Here is a 15390-nt window from a genome sequence, read left to right on the forward strand (position 1 = left end):
TATAAGAACATTTCCAAGCAGGATTATTAGAATAAAGCCAGGTATGAAGAGGTCAGTCCAGCATCTAGGCTGAAACGAGCAGGACAATGACCACAGAGTCATAAAGAAAAGCCTCACCCACAAGTAAAGCAGAATTCAATAAACAGCACCATTTTCCCAAAAAGAAACTCTCCTGAAATGGACTGGATGGAGTAGCCACACTACCAAGCACGAGGTCACCTCCTAAAGCTAGCCCTAGCTGCACTGGAGAGACTGGGAAGAGAAGCTGCAAACCACTGGGAATAAAAGCTTTTCCTTTGACAAGCATTATGTAGAAATTCACTCACATCAAAGAAGAGAAAGAAACTTAGTTTTTTATCTTGTTTGAAGCTGCAATTAATTAGATTTATGTCTGTAAAAATTCACATAAGATTTAAGGCATCCTTTTAAGATTTGCCTTTTTGTCTGCCTCTTTGCACTACTTTGGATTGAGAAAAGATGGTACTGAACTAAAAGAGGAAGATGTATGAGAGTAAATGAGGATTCCTTTACTCAGCTGAACCAGCAGGCAATCTTAAAACACAGTTCAAAAATGAGGGGAAAATGTCCCTGGCAAGCATTCATGTCAGGGTGAGATTTTCAAGTTTTCAGAACTTTGTTCAGCAAAACTAATGGTGCCTCAGAAAAATGCATGTGCTCAAACTCACCACTGAATTCTTTTTTTTTTTTTTTTTTTTTCAGTTGGAAATGATTGTAAGTAAATGCCATGAGGCTTTTCTGAATAATCAGAGAGCTCTAAGTGCTGACAGGTTTATAAGCAGGTGCAGGGTGCAAAGGGGAAAAATCCAAGCGATTTGTCATTGCAGCTATTCACATCAGTGATGTTAAACAAAAATCAAGTTTATTTTTCTTACTACTGTTTGGGAAGCTGAGAAGCACCAATAAGTGAAAGCAAAGCAGACTCCCTTTTTGCACAACTCCTGCTTACATTTTCTCTGTTTCTGTAGTACCTTGATGATATGCTCTAAACAGATTAATGCAATCCCTACAGTTCTTGAAAGCGCTCAAGCAGAGAAGCGCCAGGCAAGTTGAAGAGACTTCTTTTGTCCCAACAGTGACCTTTAGGCTTACCAAAACAATAGCAAAGATAACATGCCTTCTATTCTCCTACCTGTCTGACAGCTCGATACATGCAGGAGGAAGGAGCACAAAGCCTTCCTTATCCCTTCCTGCAAACAAAAGCTTGGTTTCAAAGTTATAAAATGCTGAACAAGAGAAGTGAGTTTGGTTGCTGGACTAATGCCCAGGATGGCTGCCCCTCCAAAAATTCATTATTTCCAGTAACGGCTCTGCTACAATGGCATGTAGAAAACCCCATCACTTTCCTTGGGAAGGAGCAAGGGGTTTCACCGAAGTAGGATTCTTCAATCTTCAAGCTGATCTTTGAGCCTTTCATGGATCTGAAGGTGCCCTAAGCCTGCAGCCAGGAGTCGGTTCTCTCCTACCCTTCACTGAGCATCCATCCCGCTCCCCACTGCGCTGGCTGCTCATGGTGAGCTGCCATCTAAGGTCTTCAGCTGTCAGCCAGAAAACACTGCATCAACACTTTGACCCTCAATTCTTTTAGTTTCTAGGGTATTGCATGGTTTTTACATTGAGCTGGCAGAAAAGCTGGAGGAAACGGGAAGAACTGTATTCCACAGACAATCTGAGTTCAGCTATCCACTAGAGATGGTCTACAAACAAATAGTTGCAATAAAATCAAGCAAAACTGAAATGCTTTCACGATACTGTAATATTTATAATGTGTATTTGAATCACATTCTTGAAATTTCTGCAGAATCAATACTTGACACTCTAGTTCCTAATGAAATTAATTTAAAAAAAAATCACCCTAGAATTAAGGAACAGAGGAAATATTCAACACACTACTTCACTGTTAGGTCCAACGCCCACCAATAGATTTTGAAACTAAAGACTAAAACTCTAAAAATGTTTTATTTATCAGAAAACACTAGGAAATGCTAAGCCAATAGTAAGTAATGTTGATGCACTTCAACGATGTCTCGCTTAAAGATTCATCAGCCTTTTCACTACTCTACAGCTACTACTAAGTGTCCTCTCAATAAAATGAAAAATACATTTTTCAGGTTTGCAATGAACAGCCAAAAAGGAAGCTGCAAATACTTTTATACCTCTCACATAATTTTTATATATTTTCACAAATTTGTATTGGAAGAAAAACGTAGAGAGATTTCATCTCATGGATACACTACAGAAGAAACATGTTACCTATGTGGCAAGGATGTACCATATGTATAGAAAATGGGATCTTGGGAGGAGGAAGAAGTAACGATGTTCATCTGTTTCTCATGTACCTTATGTTGTGTACCATCTCGGAAAAATCAACTTAATCCCTTTGACTGTCAGGTGGGGCTACTTGTTTTATCTTGCATTTCAGCAAAGAGATCATTTATCAAATATGTGAAGTCCTATTCTAATGAGTTTTATTCTTTAAAAATAATACATTAGAAATGGAACTCTCATAGAATCAGAACAGAGAACACAGAAGATTGAAATTTTGTTTAACTCTTGTTGTTTTCATGTAACAAAATCACGCCCATAGTTAATGTATATATATCCAGTGAATTTCCAATTGCTCAAAATATTTTATTTTCTAAAAAAAACAAACCAATCCCATCCCCTCCCCCCCAATTTTATAATTTCTGACTACACTTTCTACCCATGCCTGAAGCCATACATTCAAAGGGCATGCACTGACATTACTATGTAAACAAAATGCCGGGAAGTTAGGCAAGGTCTTGCAAAGATCTGCAGAGAATTCACACTTCTACAAAAATATTTTTATCTCAATGCAAGGAGTCCAAGCTAGTGGCACAGATGGCATGGTTCCTGAATATAATTTCCAAATTAAATTTACAGCCTGAGCAATAACCATCTGCAGTCAGCTTTAACCTCTGTGTCCTGGCTAAATGCTAACTGGCATCACTCATTCGCGTCTTTCCAAAAATTCCTCAGAAGTTTAATCCAAATTCAATTTTCTTCACATTCCATGCTATAAATGTCTCTAAAGTCTTGCTGCATACTTTTAAATAGCTGCCAGAAGGGACTGCACTCCCATGATACAGGGCATAATCCGTCTGCATGGTTCATAAATACTTCCGTATCTTGTGGAATGGCAACTATTTTGTCAGAACAAAATTAAATTGGTTAAATTGGTGAAGAGTCATTCCAGGTACAAAATAAATGAACTCAGTGGAGTTTTCAGTCTCATATTAGTATCTGGCTATACAGAGATGAAACATTTGCAACAGTATGCTGCCACTTTTAAAACACGAGTGCACAGTTTAAAGACCCAAGTTACCATCTCATGCATGTTGGCTGGAAACGCTGTAAATCAAGAGCACCTTGGGGGCAAAGGCATGGAATAGCATCCTGGCTTCTCACAAACATACTCTACATAACTATTCTGTAGCAAAGACAGCGCAAGAAAAAAACCTCTCAACTTCTGAATGTGACTTCCAGTGCCAGAAAGGAAGGGAAAAATAGGACACTGTATTGTTTATATGTAAAAAGGAGGGAAAATGTTCTATGTATTACAATTAATAGAAATCAATGAAAAAGACTTTTGACTGAAAAAATGCCTTACCTTGAGAAGTTGAGGAAATGAACATGTCTAGTGAATAAATAGGGCTGCTCCGCAGTGCTTATGTTTTTAATCAATTCCATCTAAAAAGAATTAACAAATCAAATTTTCCATGTTACGTCAATACACATTTTGAGACAAATCTAACTCTCAAACAACTTATGATGATGTAATTTTCAAGTGTGAATTACTCAGGAACTCCTTCCCCACTGTCCCTCCCAAACACTGTCATCAAGATAGCACGGCTACTATTTCATGTCTAAGCAAGAAAGGTTAAGCCACAGACACCATCGTGCTATCATGGAGCTTATGTACTTCCAGAAGTGCGTATGAGTTTAGGGAAAGGTGTAAACTAAAGGAAAAATCTAAACCCTGCCTAAATCTGCACCAGAGCTTTGCAAGTGGCAGTTGCCCTCTACTCACCAGAACACCAAACTGTAAAATGCCTGAAACTGTAACAGAAGGTGAGAGCTGAGCCAATGACCATTTTCATATAACAATAAAAATTGCCAACATTGCCAAAACACTGACTGAGTCACCCTTTTAAATACAGAAATCAGCACTTGCCATTCCTTTTACTATTAGAGCAAATTAAGAGTATAAATTAAATAGGCACTTTTAGAAAGATGATGCTAAATTCTAGTTCAGGCACCTTCACACCATTTAAATTTTTTTAAAAAATAAATTTTCAGATCATTAAAATGGAATAATGTAACCAGCATAGACTGAAGACTGTGCTCCATGGATATGAGTATCTATGTTGTATAAGTTGAGTTATAACTATGATCTAGAGGAAACTGAAAGTGTCTAGAGGAGCATCATGCTAGAGAATTGAGACGTCCTCGATAATTTTGCTTCCTTACTATTAATTTCCTAAGATTGATTTTCAGATTTTCTGTTCTATGCTCAAATGCAGGCTATATTACGGACACTGAACAAAAAGGCATTTGAAATGATAGGTATGAGTTACTACGCTAAAAAGTGTACCATGAAGAGCATAGTAGAAAATTATGCCCATGCCATAACAAATATTAAACTACATTTAAGAGACACCAATTGTCAATTTTTTTCTTTCTATTTCCCAGTTTGGATATACTGGTATTTTGCCATGGTTTTTTACACTCTGTCATGTTTTACTGCTTCTCATCCATCTTTCATTCTGCATTTTTTTCCTGACTTCTTTCAGACAACACAAGCTATTGCCATTTAACTTCTAGGATCAAATAAAAAAGTGCACACACTAATATGCTTTTCCCAACAGTTGCTCTGCCTTCAACGGTTTTATACACATGCATGTATGATGAGCACTGAAGCAGACAGTTCAGTTTGTCTGTTGTCTCAGGATGGGCCTTTTCCTGTCAAACTAGTTTGAGTAAATCAAGGCATATTAAGGTATAGACCTTGTATATCAAGACATAGTAGGTCTGAGAAAGTGTATCAAAGTATAGTAGTATATCAAGGTATATTACGTCTGAGAAAGGCTGCAAACCCAAGGGAGTGGAACGTAAAGAAGAGGAAAGACAATATGAAAGGAAAAGAGAAACAAGAGAAAACAGAGAGATGATGTGTGGAGAAGTCAAAAAAAAAAAAAAAAAAAAGCAGCAGGAAGGTAATAGCCCCCCTGCTTTAGTTAGTCGTATCTGGACTCTGGACTGTTTGATTTGGGTACAAACAGGTCTTTATACAGCTCCTTCAGTTCAAGATAAATGCTATGAGCAAGAAATTAATAAATCTGAAAAGCAGAGATTGCCCAGACCAGAATTAGAAAGCCCATTGAAATAATTGGCATAAAGTAATTAAGTATTGTTTTTTAATACTCTGAAGAGACAGAAAGCTTTCCAAGCAAACCAAATAAGTTGACATTTCTTTAGGACTGGTAACTCTGCCAAAAAATTATACTCATTCACCTTGCAGAATGAAACAAGAGGAAACTCTAGAGGCTGGGTATCTGATGCCTCAATTGGCTTCTTTTTTTGTTACAAGTTACAGAAGAAGTGAAATTCTCAGAACTGTATGAAGCTTTATGTCATAATGGCATTTTACCTGTGTTACTCTATCTGCACGAATGATGGAAGGAAGATGGCAGAAGGAAGTTATTGATACGCGACAGAAACTCTAATTCATGCCACTACAGTCATCGCTTTTAATTCCATCTTGGAATAAATGAAATATCATCATTAGAGTATAAAAATGGAGATGTGAAGATAATTTATCCATACAAAGTAATCTCACTGAGTTTAAAAAGATGCTGCTAGATAAACGTGGCAGGGGAGTGTATGTGAGTGTTAAAACGTACAGCGCAACCCTCCCTGGCCCCTCAGCTCACCCTGGGGTTGGTACCAATTTGGCAGCACCAGGCGGGTTCACACACCACCACCCCCGCGTTTCCCATCGCACTGCACCCGATGTCAGTGTCGGGCTCCTCTCGACCTGCTGCCAGACTGGCGGAGGCACTTCTGCCTCGGGAGCAAAGGGAGGCTGGAAAGATGCACAGAGAGTAGGATAGCATCTGCCTCCTGGCTTTTTTTTTTTAAATCTCTTGCTACCAAACTCAATCTCTCGAGCTATGATAATAGCTTACTCCAAAGCAGACACAGAATTTTGTTTTGATTTGAAGTACCTTCATATTCAGACACTTAATGATCAACTGGACTTGTAAGCAGATGTGGATAAAGCTACAATGTGCATATGAACAAACAAGCGAAAAACCATTCTTTTAAAAATGCAGCCAAAAGGGTAAGTAAGGCTCAACAGAAACACCACACAGATGTCAGGAGGGACAAATAAATAACTGTAATGGCTCACGGCCACATGCAAATTGTGGCCATATTTCCCTTGGGCCTCCCTCTCTCTGATCCCACTGTGCTGCACTGATTTCAGTCTAACAAGCCAAATGTATTGCTCAGGAATACCTAGCCATCTGCCCCTCCTTTTAAGATGATGTTAAAAAAAAAGAAAAGAAAACAAAAATCTTTCAATGTCTCCCAGAAGAGTAAGGTCTCTAGCATGGGGGTTTTTTTTGGGGGGGGGTGGTGGTGTGAGTTGGGTTTTGTTTGTTTGGGGTTTTGTTATTTTTTTCTTACAAGATGATTAGTGTAAAGGACCTGCAGAGAGTAAGAGTGAGCAAAGGATGGAAGCTGAGGAAAGCAAGTACCTTTGGATGGAATGAGCGATGAAGGAGAGAGATAACATACAAGCACAGATGACCTAGGACGTGGTCTTAAACCAACCTAAGTCTGAAAAGAGATGAAAAGGCACAAGCAGGAGAAGATAAAGTACCCTGGCAAACACCGTTAGGGAAGAGATGAACCAGAGTACTTCCATGTTTGGAGAGAGAAGCTGTAAAAATATCTGGAGGGAGCCTGAAAGGAGCACGTCCGCTAGGATAAGGCCATTCCTTGCTGCTGCCCTGAGCTCTCCTGTGGGAGTTAGGATGTTTCAGTGAAGCGGTGCTGAAAAAGATAGTAATTTGCTTTTGAAATTAAGTAAATTGCACCAGAGAGTTATACCTGCTGAACAAGGACTGAGGGAGAGGGACATGCCAGGGCATGAGGAGTGTGTGGGGAGAGGCAGGCGGTGGCACCCCATGCTCAGTGCTCCCATCCACCACGGAGCCCACGGCACAGCCCAGCCACATCAGCTCAGCTCGACGGCTGGGCAAAAGTGAACCAAAAGCACTGGGTTCCCCCGGCAAAGGGGAGCATGCACACTGCATGGCAGGAGCCTGCAGAGATGCTAACCCACAGCAAACAGTTGCAAAGACCTCTGTGGTGCGGTCAACACACGTTTGCTGTCATTCCACCCCGCCGCCTCAAACACCAAGTAATTGTAAGGAACAGAACCTTTAGCCTAAATGCTGATTTGCTCCCTAGTCTAACATCTTTCTACCACTGTGACTCCTTGCTTAAGCTTTTACTCTAAGTTCTTCTCCAAAATTCATTTTCTGCGCTGACTTTTAAACAGGACCTTTAAAGGAGACCAGAACCATGAATAGCGGCAATCCTGTAAATCACAAGATATTTTTGAGTCTTAAAGGCCCCCTGAGCAAGAGCACCAAGAGGCAATAGTCCAAGGGGGAAGTTTTTTCCTTGTGTACTGTCCTATGCTACCACTGTAGGATCTCAGCTGTCCATACTGAAGAAATCAAACCATAATGGCTCAGCATCATCTGTGTATTTGTACTCAGCTGTTGCTGCATTGCAAATAACAATCCAGCAGATGGCACAGTGAAATGACGCTGAGAGAGACTGGATGGGGCCCTCCCCAAAAGGGGAGAAATGTGGAGGATGGCTTTGCTCCAGCCACAGCATTGCTCCTGCACAAAAACTCCACTCAGGCTTGTGAGAGAGGACACCTTCTTTCCCTCTTCTGGAAACAGTCAGCCCGCCGCATTGGCTGCTCAGAGCAGCCCCGTTTCGTTCAAATTTTGCAATAGGTAAATTCTACTGGGAATAAAAAGAAATAATCAGATAATAACCCTGCCCAGGGAACAGCCAAAAAGTTACTAGATATTTTTTTTTAAGCCACTCTATTTCACTGGGAGAACAAGAGGTCAAAATGTATGGTGAGACAACTGGGATTTTCCAAGTGAGGTCATCTGGATGACACCATGATCTGCGCTAACACTGATACAAATAGGAAAATAAAAATCAAAATCTCTGTATCTGTCTTGTGAGTTCTTTCCCTTCTTCTACTGTTTTCAGTGTCTATTGAAGGCACGTAGGGTCCAGGAAGCACAAGTATCTACAGGTATTTGGTGTATCGCTTTCATCTTGGTATTCATTTCCATGAACAACTCGCAGGAATGAGACTAGATCTTCATTTTCAGCTCTCAAAAATTTGGAATGGGTTCAAGAATTTCTTCAGCTCCCCAAGCTGCTATGACCAATTTTCTCTCTTTAAAAGCATTTAAGAAAAGCTAGTGATGGATTTTTAGTGTGTTAAATGGGAATTATATATAAAACTGGCTGCACAGCCAAAAGGATAGGTAGTGGAAGGAAACAATATGAGGATAAACTATCAATTACTCTTGTATGTGATTGGTATTTGTATGTCTACAAGCATACTCATTCCTACTTCTCCAAATGCAAAAAAATGGGGGCGGGGGAAGAAGTCAAGGAGGAGGAAGAATTCATTTTGCAACAGTTTGTGTGTCATGTTGAAGCCACGTCAATTAGATTGACTTTGTATACATGAATACTACATGTTATTTTCTGTATTTAATTTACTTGGAAATATTATAGCAAATGATAAGGCACAGATTAACTAATCTGTTTCCAGAACTCACTCCCTTATGCCCACAGATGTTCAAAGGCTGCACTTCCAATTGCTGGCAGGCACAAATAATTTGGGAAAATTTCTTAGTAGGAGGGAGTCTGGAAAAGGCAATGAGAATATGGATTCCAGTTATGTGCAATCTCCACAGTCACTAAGAACACCTATGTGCTGAAATTAATTTAACAACAGCAGACTGCATAAGCTAAACATTTACAGAAAAGTCTTAGCTGGATCAGGGCTTTAACCAAACACAGGACAGACAAATGACAGAACGAAGAGAGATGTATCATCTCCAGTGAGAAGCCCATGCTCATGCTGGGAGTCTACAGCCATCTTTTCTCTCGTTCCAATGCCTGGAGCCTGAGCCCATCCATTCTCTTAACTTCCTCTTGTGCGTACCACATTAAAGATGGGAGAAATAATTTATTTTTTCATATTCTGCTCATAAAAAATGAGAAGTCAACTAAAAATATGCTAAACAACAGAACAGTTACTGTCTCCAGGCATGTTTCCTGGCGATCAAAGGTACTTTTCAGCAAAAGTACTCATTAAATTATGAGTCTATTGTAACTATGTAAATAAGCTGTAAATTAAAATGAAGAGACTCAAGTTATAGTAGAGCAATCTATAGAGTAAATCATCAGCTCTGTAGCAATACTTCCAGCACCATCTGTGTTCCAGCACATTCGCTGTCTAGTAACCTAACAGCTTCTGGAGTGCAAAAAGTAATGCAGGTATTTATCCTCTGGCAGTATATTGGTTGCATCAAATATACCCTCTGGAACTCCACATGCTGGACTAAAGCACAGAAGACTGTTGAGATGTGATCTTGTATCGTGTTTAACAAAGGACAATCCACCTACCAGTGAAAGGCGGAACAGAACTGGAATGAAGCAGCTGATGAGGGTGAAAGCTCATTATTATTAATACCTGAAAGGTTTTTAGGTTTTATCATGCATCTCCCAATCAGCAATGAAACTCGATGAAGGACATAGTCAAAACAAAACCAAAACAATCCGAAACACAAAAGCAGTCATACCCACAGAAATTCCATATCCTACAGTTAAGCAGAAAAACTACCCAGGCAGGCTCTGTAGCAGAGGACAGTTTGCAACCTCATGGGACGATTTTGTGAACTCCCCAGGCTCCATAGTGCTGCTGGTGGGATAGAGAGGAATGCTGCAGTAGCTGTAGCTGTAGCCCAGGTTCTGCCCCTTCCCTTGGCCACAGGTGGGGGCATTTGGGGGTCACTGGCCTCCCCCACAGCTTTTCACTGGGGGTTCGCACCCAGCCATGCACAGAAGCCTTTGGGCTAGCGTGGCAGCCCTGGCAAGCTGGTCCCCACCTTGGGCTGATCTTGAGTGCTGCATGGGGTTAGGGGAGCCAGCTGCCAATGGCCACCTTGGAAGGGAGGAAGATGGGACCCGCAGGAGCAACATCTGCTCCCAAATTCTCATTTGGAATGAACTGCTTTATCAAAAATAACAAACTTATGCTCATCAACAGGCTGCAAATAAATCATCCCCAATCACAGCACAACGCCACTGGCAGGCCCACATCCGTATTTTGTTCATCACACACATCCTTCTGTGGTTTGCAGGCTGCTATTCCTAAGACTGACACAGGCAGTTACTGCAGCATTTACCTGATCAGCAGATCAAAATAGCAGCTGCAGGCAGCGTGTGCAACCGCCACATGTACTGCATCTGACTACATCTGTACACTTGGGAGCCTGAGGTTTTTTTGTATTACTTTCATCAATATCTAGTGATGGCAGTGATACTCACAGAGGGCACATGGTTATCCTAAATACAAGGGAATTTAAATAACCGGATCTTTAGTGGAATCAAAGCTGCAAAATTATGCCCTCTATAACTTTAAGGGAACACGAAAAGGGGTGTCTGGGTAAAGAAGTTTCATGTGGTGTTTCCACTTGCCTTAGTGAGTGTTGTGCGATAACATGAAAAAGACATGAGCAAGAGGCTGAGATAGGATCAAGGACATATCAGATTATGGCAACATGGGTTAGGATGGCCCTGGGAAACAACTTTCTGAAGCAACCGATCACTAGAAGTGAATTAAGAAAGTGAGCAAAACCTCCCTGTTGGCTATTCTTTACTCCTGCTCTGCTTAATGAGACCCAAGCTAGGTGTGAATAAGCTGGCCCGCTTACATGATAAATGGCTGTGCCCTGCAGATACATTAATATAGATCCCAGAAGCTGTTAGCACCTAACTTCACTTGTACTAACCCTTCTTGCCTCACTGCTGGACTAGCTGCTATGCTGACTAAATTCAAGAGTTGGCTCACTGGAAGTTAGTTTTTCTGGTTAGCTTCCACACCGTGTTGCTCTTGGCTCTACCATCCATTCCTCCTATTAACCGAAGCCACTTAGAGGTTGATGAATTCTGGCTGATTACTGAGGTCAAAGTAGCAGTACACCTTTTCAATACTATTTTTGCTAGCATGTGCCTTTGTTTTTCAGTTTCACAAACATAATAAGAAAAGAGAATCTAAGGTGAGCAAGAGTAACTTACCTGTTCATTTTTGGTCAGTCTCGTTTTGTTATGGATGTCAGATGTAACCAGGTTGAATCCATGTTTCTCTGATAAAATTCTCAAAAGCAAAACCACAGTTCGACTCCCACACTTTCCAACTCTGTTGTAGACCACCTGGCTGGGGAAAGGAAGTACCTAAATAAAGATTGAAAAAACCATGGAGTCAGTATTTTTCTTTCTGTGTACCTCTGAATCACAGCATGTTTTGACTTTAAGCCAAAAGATACATACAGGAGAATTTCTAGGGCCCTGCCCAGGTCTGAAGCATTCGCTTCCATCAGCAAGCTAGAAGCTCTTTAGAACAGAAACACATGGCTCAGGAGGTGGCAAGCCGAGATTCTCCCTTCATGATCCAGTTTAACGTAAACGTGCAGATTGGTAGCTAGTCCAGAAACACTTAGCCACTGCTGAGGTCTTCCAGTGAAGATGATGATGAGCTTAAGTTTGCTGCTTGTAACCTCACTGCAAATAGTTAGCTTTAGTTGACTGCCTCCCATACAAAGAAGGAGGAAAAGTGAATTTGCACAACAGTTTGGCAACTCAAAGTGAAGTTGACATAACACAAGAGGAATGCTGGAATTGCAAAACTTCAGCTTAAAAAGAAAAAAACCCCAACCAACCCCCAGTTGTATAGAGCTAAAACTAACCAACTGCTTTAATTTCAAATATAAACATGAATCTTCCAAAGAGACTCAGAAGACAAATCCTGCCACTGGTTAGGTATGACTTGTGGAATAAACAGCTGTGGGGCCATAGGTGGCCTGGAGGCCAACTGGCACAGTCTGATCACCTCTGCACAGGTAATGTTCACTAAACCTCAAAACAGCACAGCCACGTCCAACCTGTCCACTGGGAACAGTCTCCAGCCCACGCTAACTCTTGCACCATGCTCTCCGGCAAGTGAGTAGTAATTTGCTGTCCTGAAGTACATTGGACACAGGCTTGTTTTGTTCCTGGACGATGTCCATGGGCAACTCTTTCAGTAAAAGGCATTCTGAAGTCACGTTATTGCACTAGACAGTATTTGGTGTATAGGACATAGCAGCAGCATCTGGTAATATTACAGGCCAAGAGGCATCTGTTTTCAAGCCTTTTAAATTGGCTAACATAGGGGCTCACAGTTTCATCCACAGCAGTGCATATATGGCAGTCACTTATGAAAAGCTCATTTTTCTATTAAGATGATTGCACAAAAATGTTTCCCGACACAGGGCCTGCACCCTGGTTCCAGGTGACGTATTCAGCACAAGGAACAGCTCGTGTGCCAAAGTGATGGTGTATGTCAGCCTATAGTTACTTATGCTGTTGATGCAATCACATTCTCCCAGCAGAAGGATTTCTAACATAAAAGCAGTCAGATGAGGCGTATGGGCTTCTGGCACTTCTCACAATATTTGAACAGCTAATAGATCTTCATCAGGGAAGCAAAATGATTCCTCAGGCAACCCTTAAGATTACTTTCAGAGAGGACTGCAAACTAGAATAAAAAAAAATAAAAGAAAAAAATCTGGATTCCCTTATATATAATGGGAACATACTGACACTTTGCTATCAACATTACACTTCATGATCAAAGGAACATAACTATTGTTACTGGTTGCAATGTCTGGGATATCCTTCACTGCAACATAAACATGGAAGCTGCCATTCTCCAAATTACCTGGGGAAGGGGTAGGTATTCGGTAATCATGGCCCCGGTTAAGCTTTCCAAGTTCCAGGACATCACATATGCTAACTCAGCAAGTAAATATGGGTCTCCCAAGGCTTGTATAAAACCCACATAACACACCAAACCATACTATTTTGTAATATTTTTATAAAGTTTTCTATGAGAAACCTAGCCCCCTTATTCCTTGGAAGCCTTGCTTCCTGTGAAATGCAAAATCCCAGCCTCAATGACTAGGGAACTCCAAAGGTGATGAATTTAACATCTCTATGTTACAGCTGTAGCTAAACTTTTCCAAAACAACCGCTGATGACGCCTGAAAGGTTAATGTTTGAACACATTTTATTATGTTGATTATAACACCAGGGACACCACAAGAGAAGTTTTTCTTATGCAAGAACACGAGCCATATTATGGATTGTCCCCTTTTTGATTTCATTTCTTCGAATATCAAGAACCAGCATCAGTACGTGCCACCGCCCTGTAGCACTATCCACACACCACCACTGCAACTTGCGGAATGGGAGTTTCTCTGCTCAGACAGACACTTATGGCACACTTTGCTGTGCAAGTAAGTGAAAGTCTTCAAGAGAAATGTTAAGTAGATGCTGACAAGTGCCAGTGAAGGAGCAAGAGCGAAATAGCATGTGTTTGCACAGCATCCTGGAAATGTGATAAATGATGAGAGTTTGTAGGGCTATGGAAATGTTTAAAAATGCCTCATAATTATTAACTGCTTTGATTTTCATAGCAGAGTCGCACTTTGCAACATAGTGAGCAAAATTTTTTCTTCATTAGTACTTCACTAATTTCAAGTGAAATTTTGCTGCACCCAGATTACATTCAAGTTCTAATTAAATCCCTGACTTGATTAAGCCAGTAACTTTGGGTGAATCTTATTAATATCTTTCTTTAAAAATGAAATAAAATTAAAGTAGGCTTTTGTAAAGTCTCTATTCTAAGTGCAAACAACTTTACCAGCTAAAAAAATGGCAGTTGCTACCAAGTTTGGCCAGTTCTCACCTTTGTTTCTGAAACTCACCTTCCTACGTAGCACAATTCCGTTCCGCGCACAGACGATAACCATGGCAACCCCCAAAAAGAAAGCATAAGCAAATACTCACTGCAGATAGAGAAAACTGAAATAAAGGGCTATTATTTTCAGACAACTGTTTGGTTTAAAGGAGGCCAATATATCAATGCTTTGATTCAGTAAAAATCTGAATGCACCTAGGTAAAATCTGACAAGATTCAAGACAAACTCTACAGCTCAAAGCTCACTTCAGAAGAACACAGTCATCAAGGGTAATCAAAACTTGACTTGCAGCACTGCTGACTGTGGCCAGCTTTAGGGATTCACTGCTGAAGCTTTGCTCATGTTTCCTCTGTTTACGTCACCATGCCACTAAATGCACCAGTGGGTGTGCCCACTACACAAAGCCATCAGGCTTCTGGTACATAAGCAAGTATTTGTTTAATGTGACCAGTTACCTTAGGACACTGCAAAGCTGCTTTCTGCATTTTAGAAAACGTCTATGTAACTTCTTAGAAGAAGAAATACTTCTTCCAGAAAACTGAGTTTGTATCAGGCAGATCTAGAAATGCAAGAAATTGAAAACTTTTTCAGGGAGGAACTTCATTCTTTTCCCCCTCATGATACCCACAACAGACTGAGACAATGTGAGAGATGGTGGAAAAACAGGCACTTGAAAAGAAGGCTCCTATTATATTAGCAGAAACAAGATGGAAAACAGCAGCTAGAGGTTTACAAAATGCTAATTGGATTACATTTTATTTTACAATGAGAGTATGTATCATGTAGACTGACTAACTGCTGAGGTGATGCTCTGGCAACATGATATTCATGTAACAATATACACAACTTAAAAATAATTACAGAGTGACTTTATTGAGCACTGCATCAAAGCCCAGAGGTAATATAAACAATTCAAACATGTAATTCACTTTTGGATTTATATTAATTACTACTTACAGCTACAAAAAAGTAAAACCCACAGTATAATTAAAACAACTCTCTCCAAAGGTTTGGAAAGTTTTATAACAATTTCCTTGTCAATTCAAACTCAGGTTTTTTTTTTTTTTTCTTTTGTTCCACAGTTAAATAAGACGTCAAGAACCACTGTGAATGAAATCAAGGAGAAAAAAAAGCAAGTTTAACCCAAAATGAATTTGCATTACAGACGATGACCAAGCAGTTCCGTAGAGTGGGTCTGCCAGTCTCA

The 15390-nt window shown here is 40.4% G+C and overlaps 1 protein-coding gene across 1 annotated transcript in view; it reads right to left on the reverse strand.

The window, feature by feature from the left end:
• Positions 1 to 15390, reverse strand: part of UST (uronyl 2-sulfotransferase) — a 159809-nt gene that overhangs the window by 70626 nt on the left and 73793 nt on the right. The window contains exons 3-4 of the mRNA XM_074168737.1: positions 11461 to 11616; positions 3650 to 3729 (exon numbers count right to left, since the gene is read on the reverse strand). Coding sequence (XP_074024838.1) covers positions 3650 to 3729; positions 11461 to 11616 — 236 coding nt within the window. The remainder of the gene's footprint in view (positions 1 to 3649; positions 3730 to 11460; positions 11617 to 15390) is intronic.

This window comes from Numenius arquata, chromosome 2, assembly GCF_964106895.1.
Source record: "Numenius arquata chromosome 2, bNumArq3.hap1.1, whole genome shotgun sequence".
NCBI classification, from domain to species: Eukaryota; Metazoa; Chordata; class Aves; order Charadriiformes; family Scolopacidae; genus Numenius; species Numenius arquata.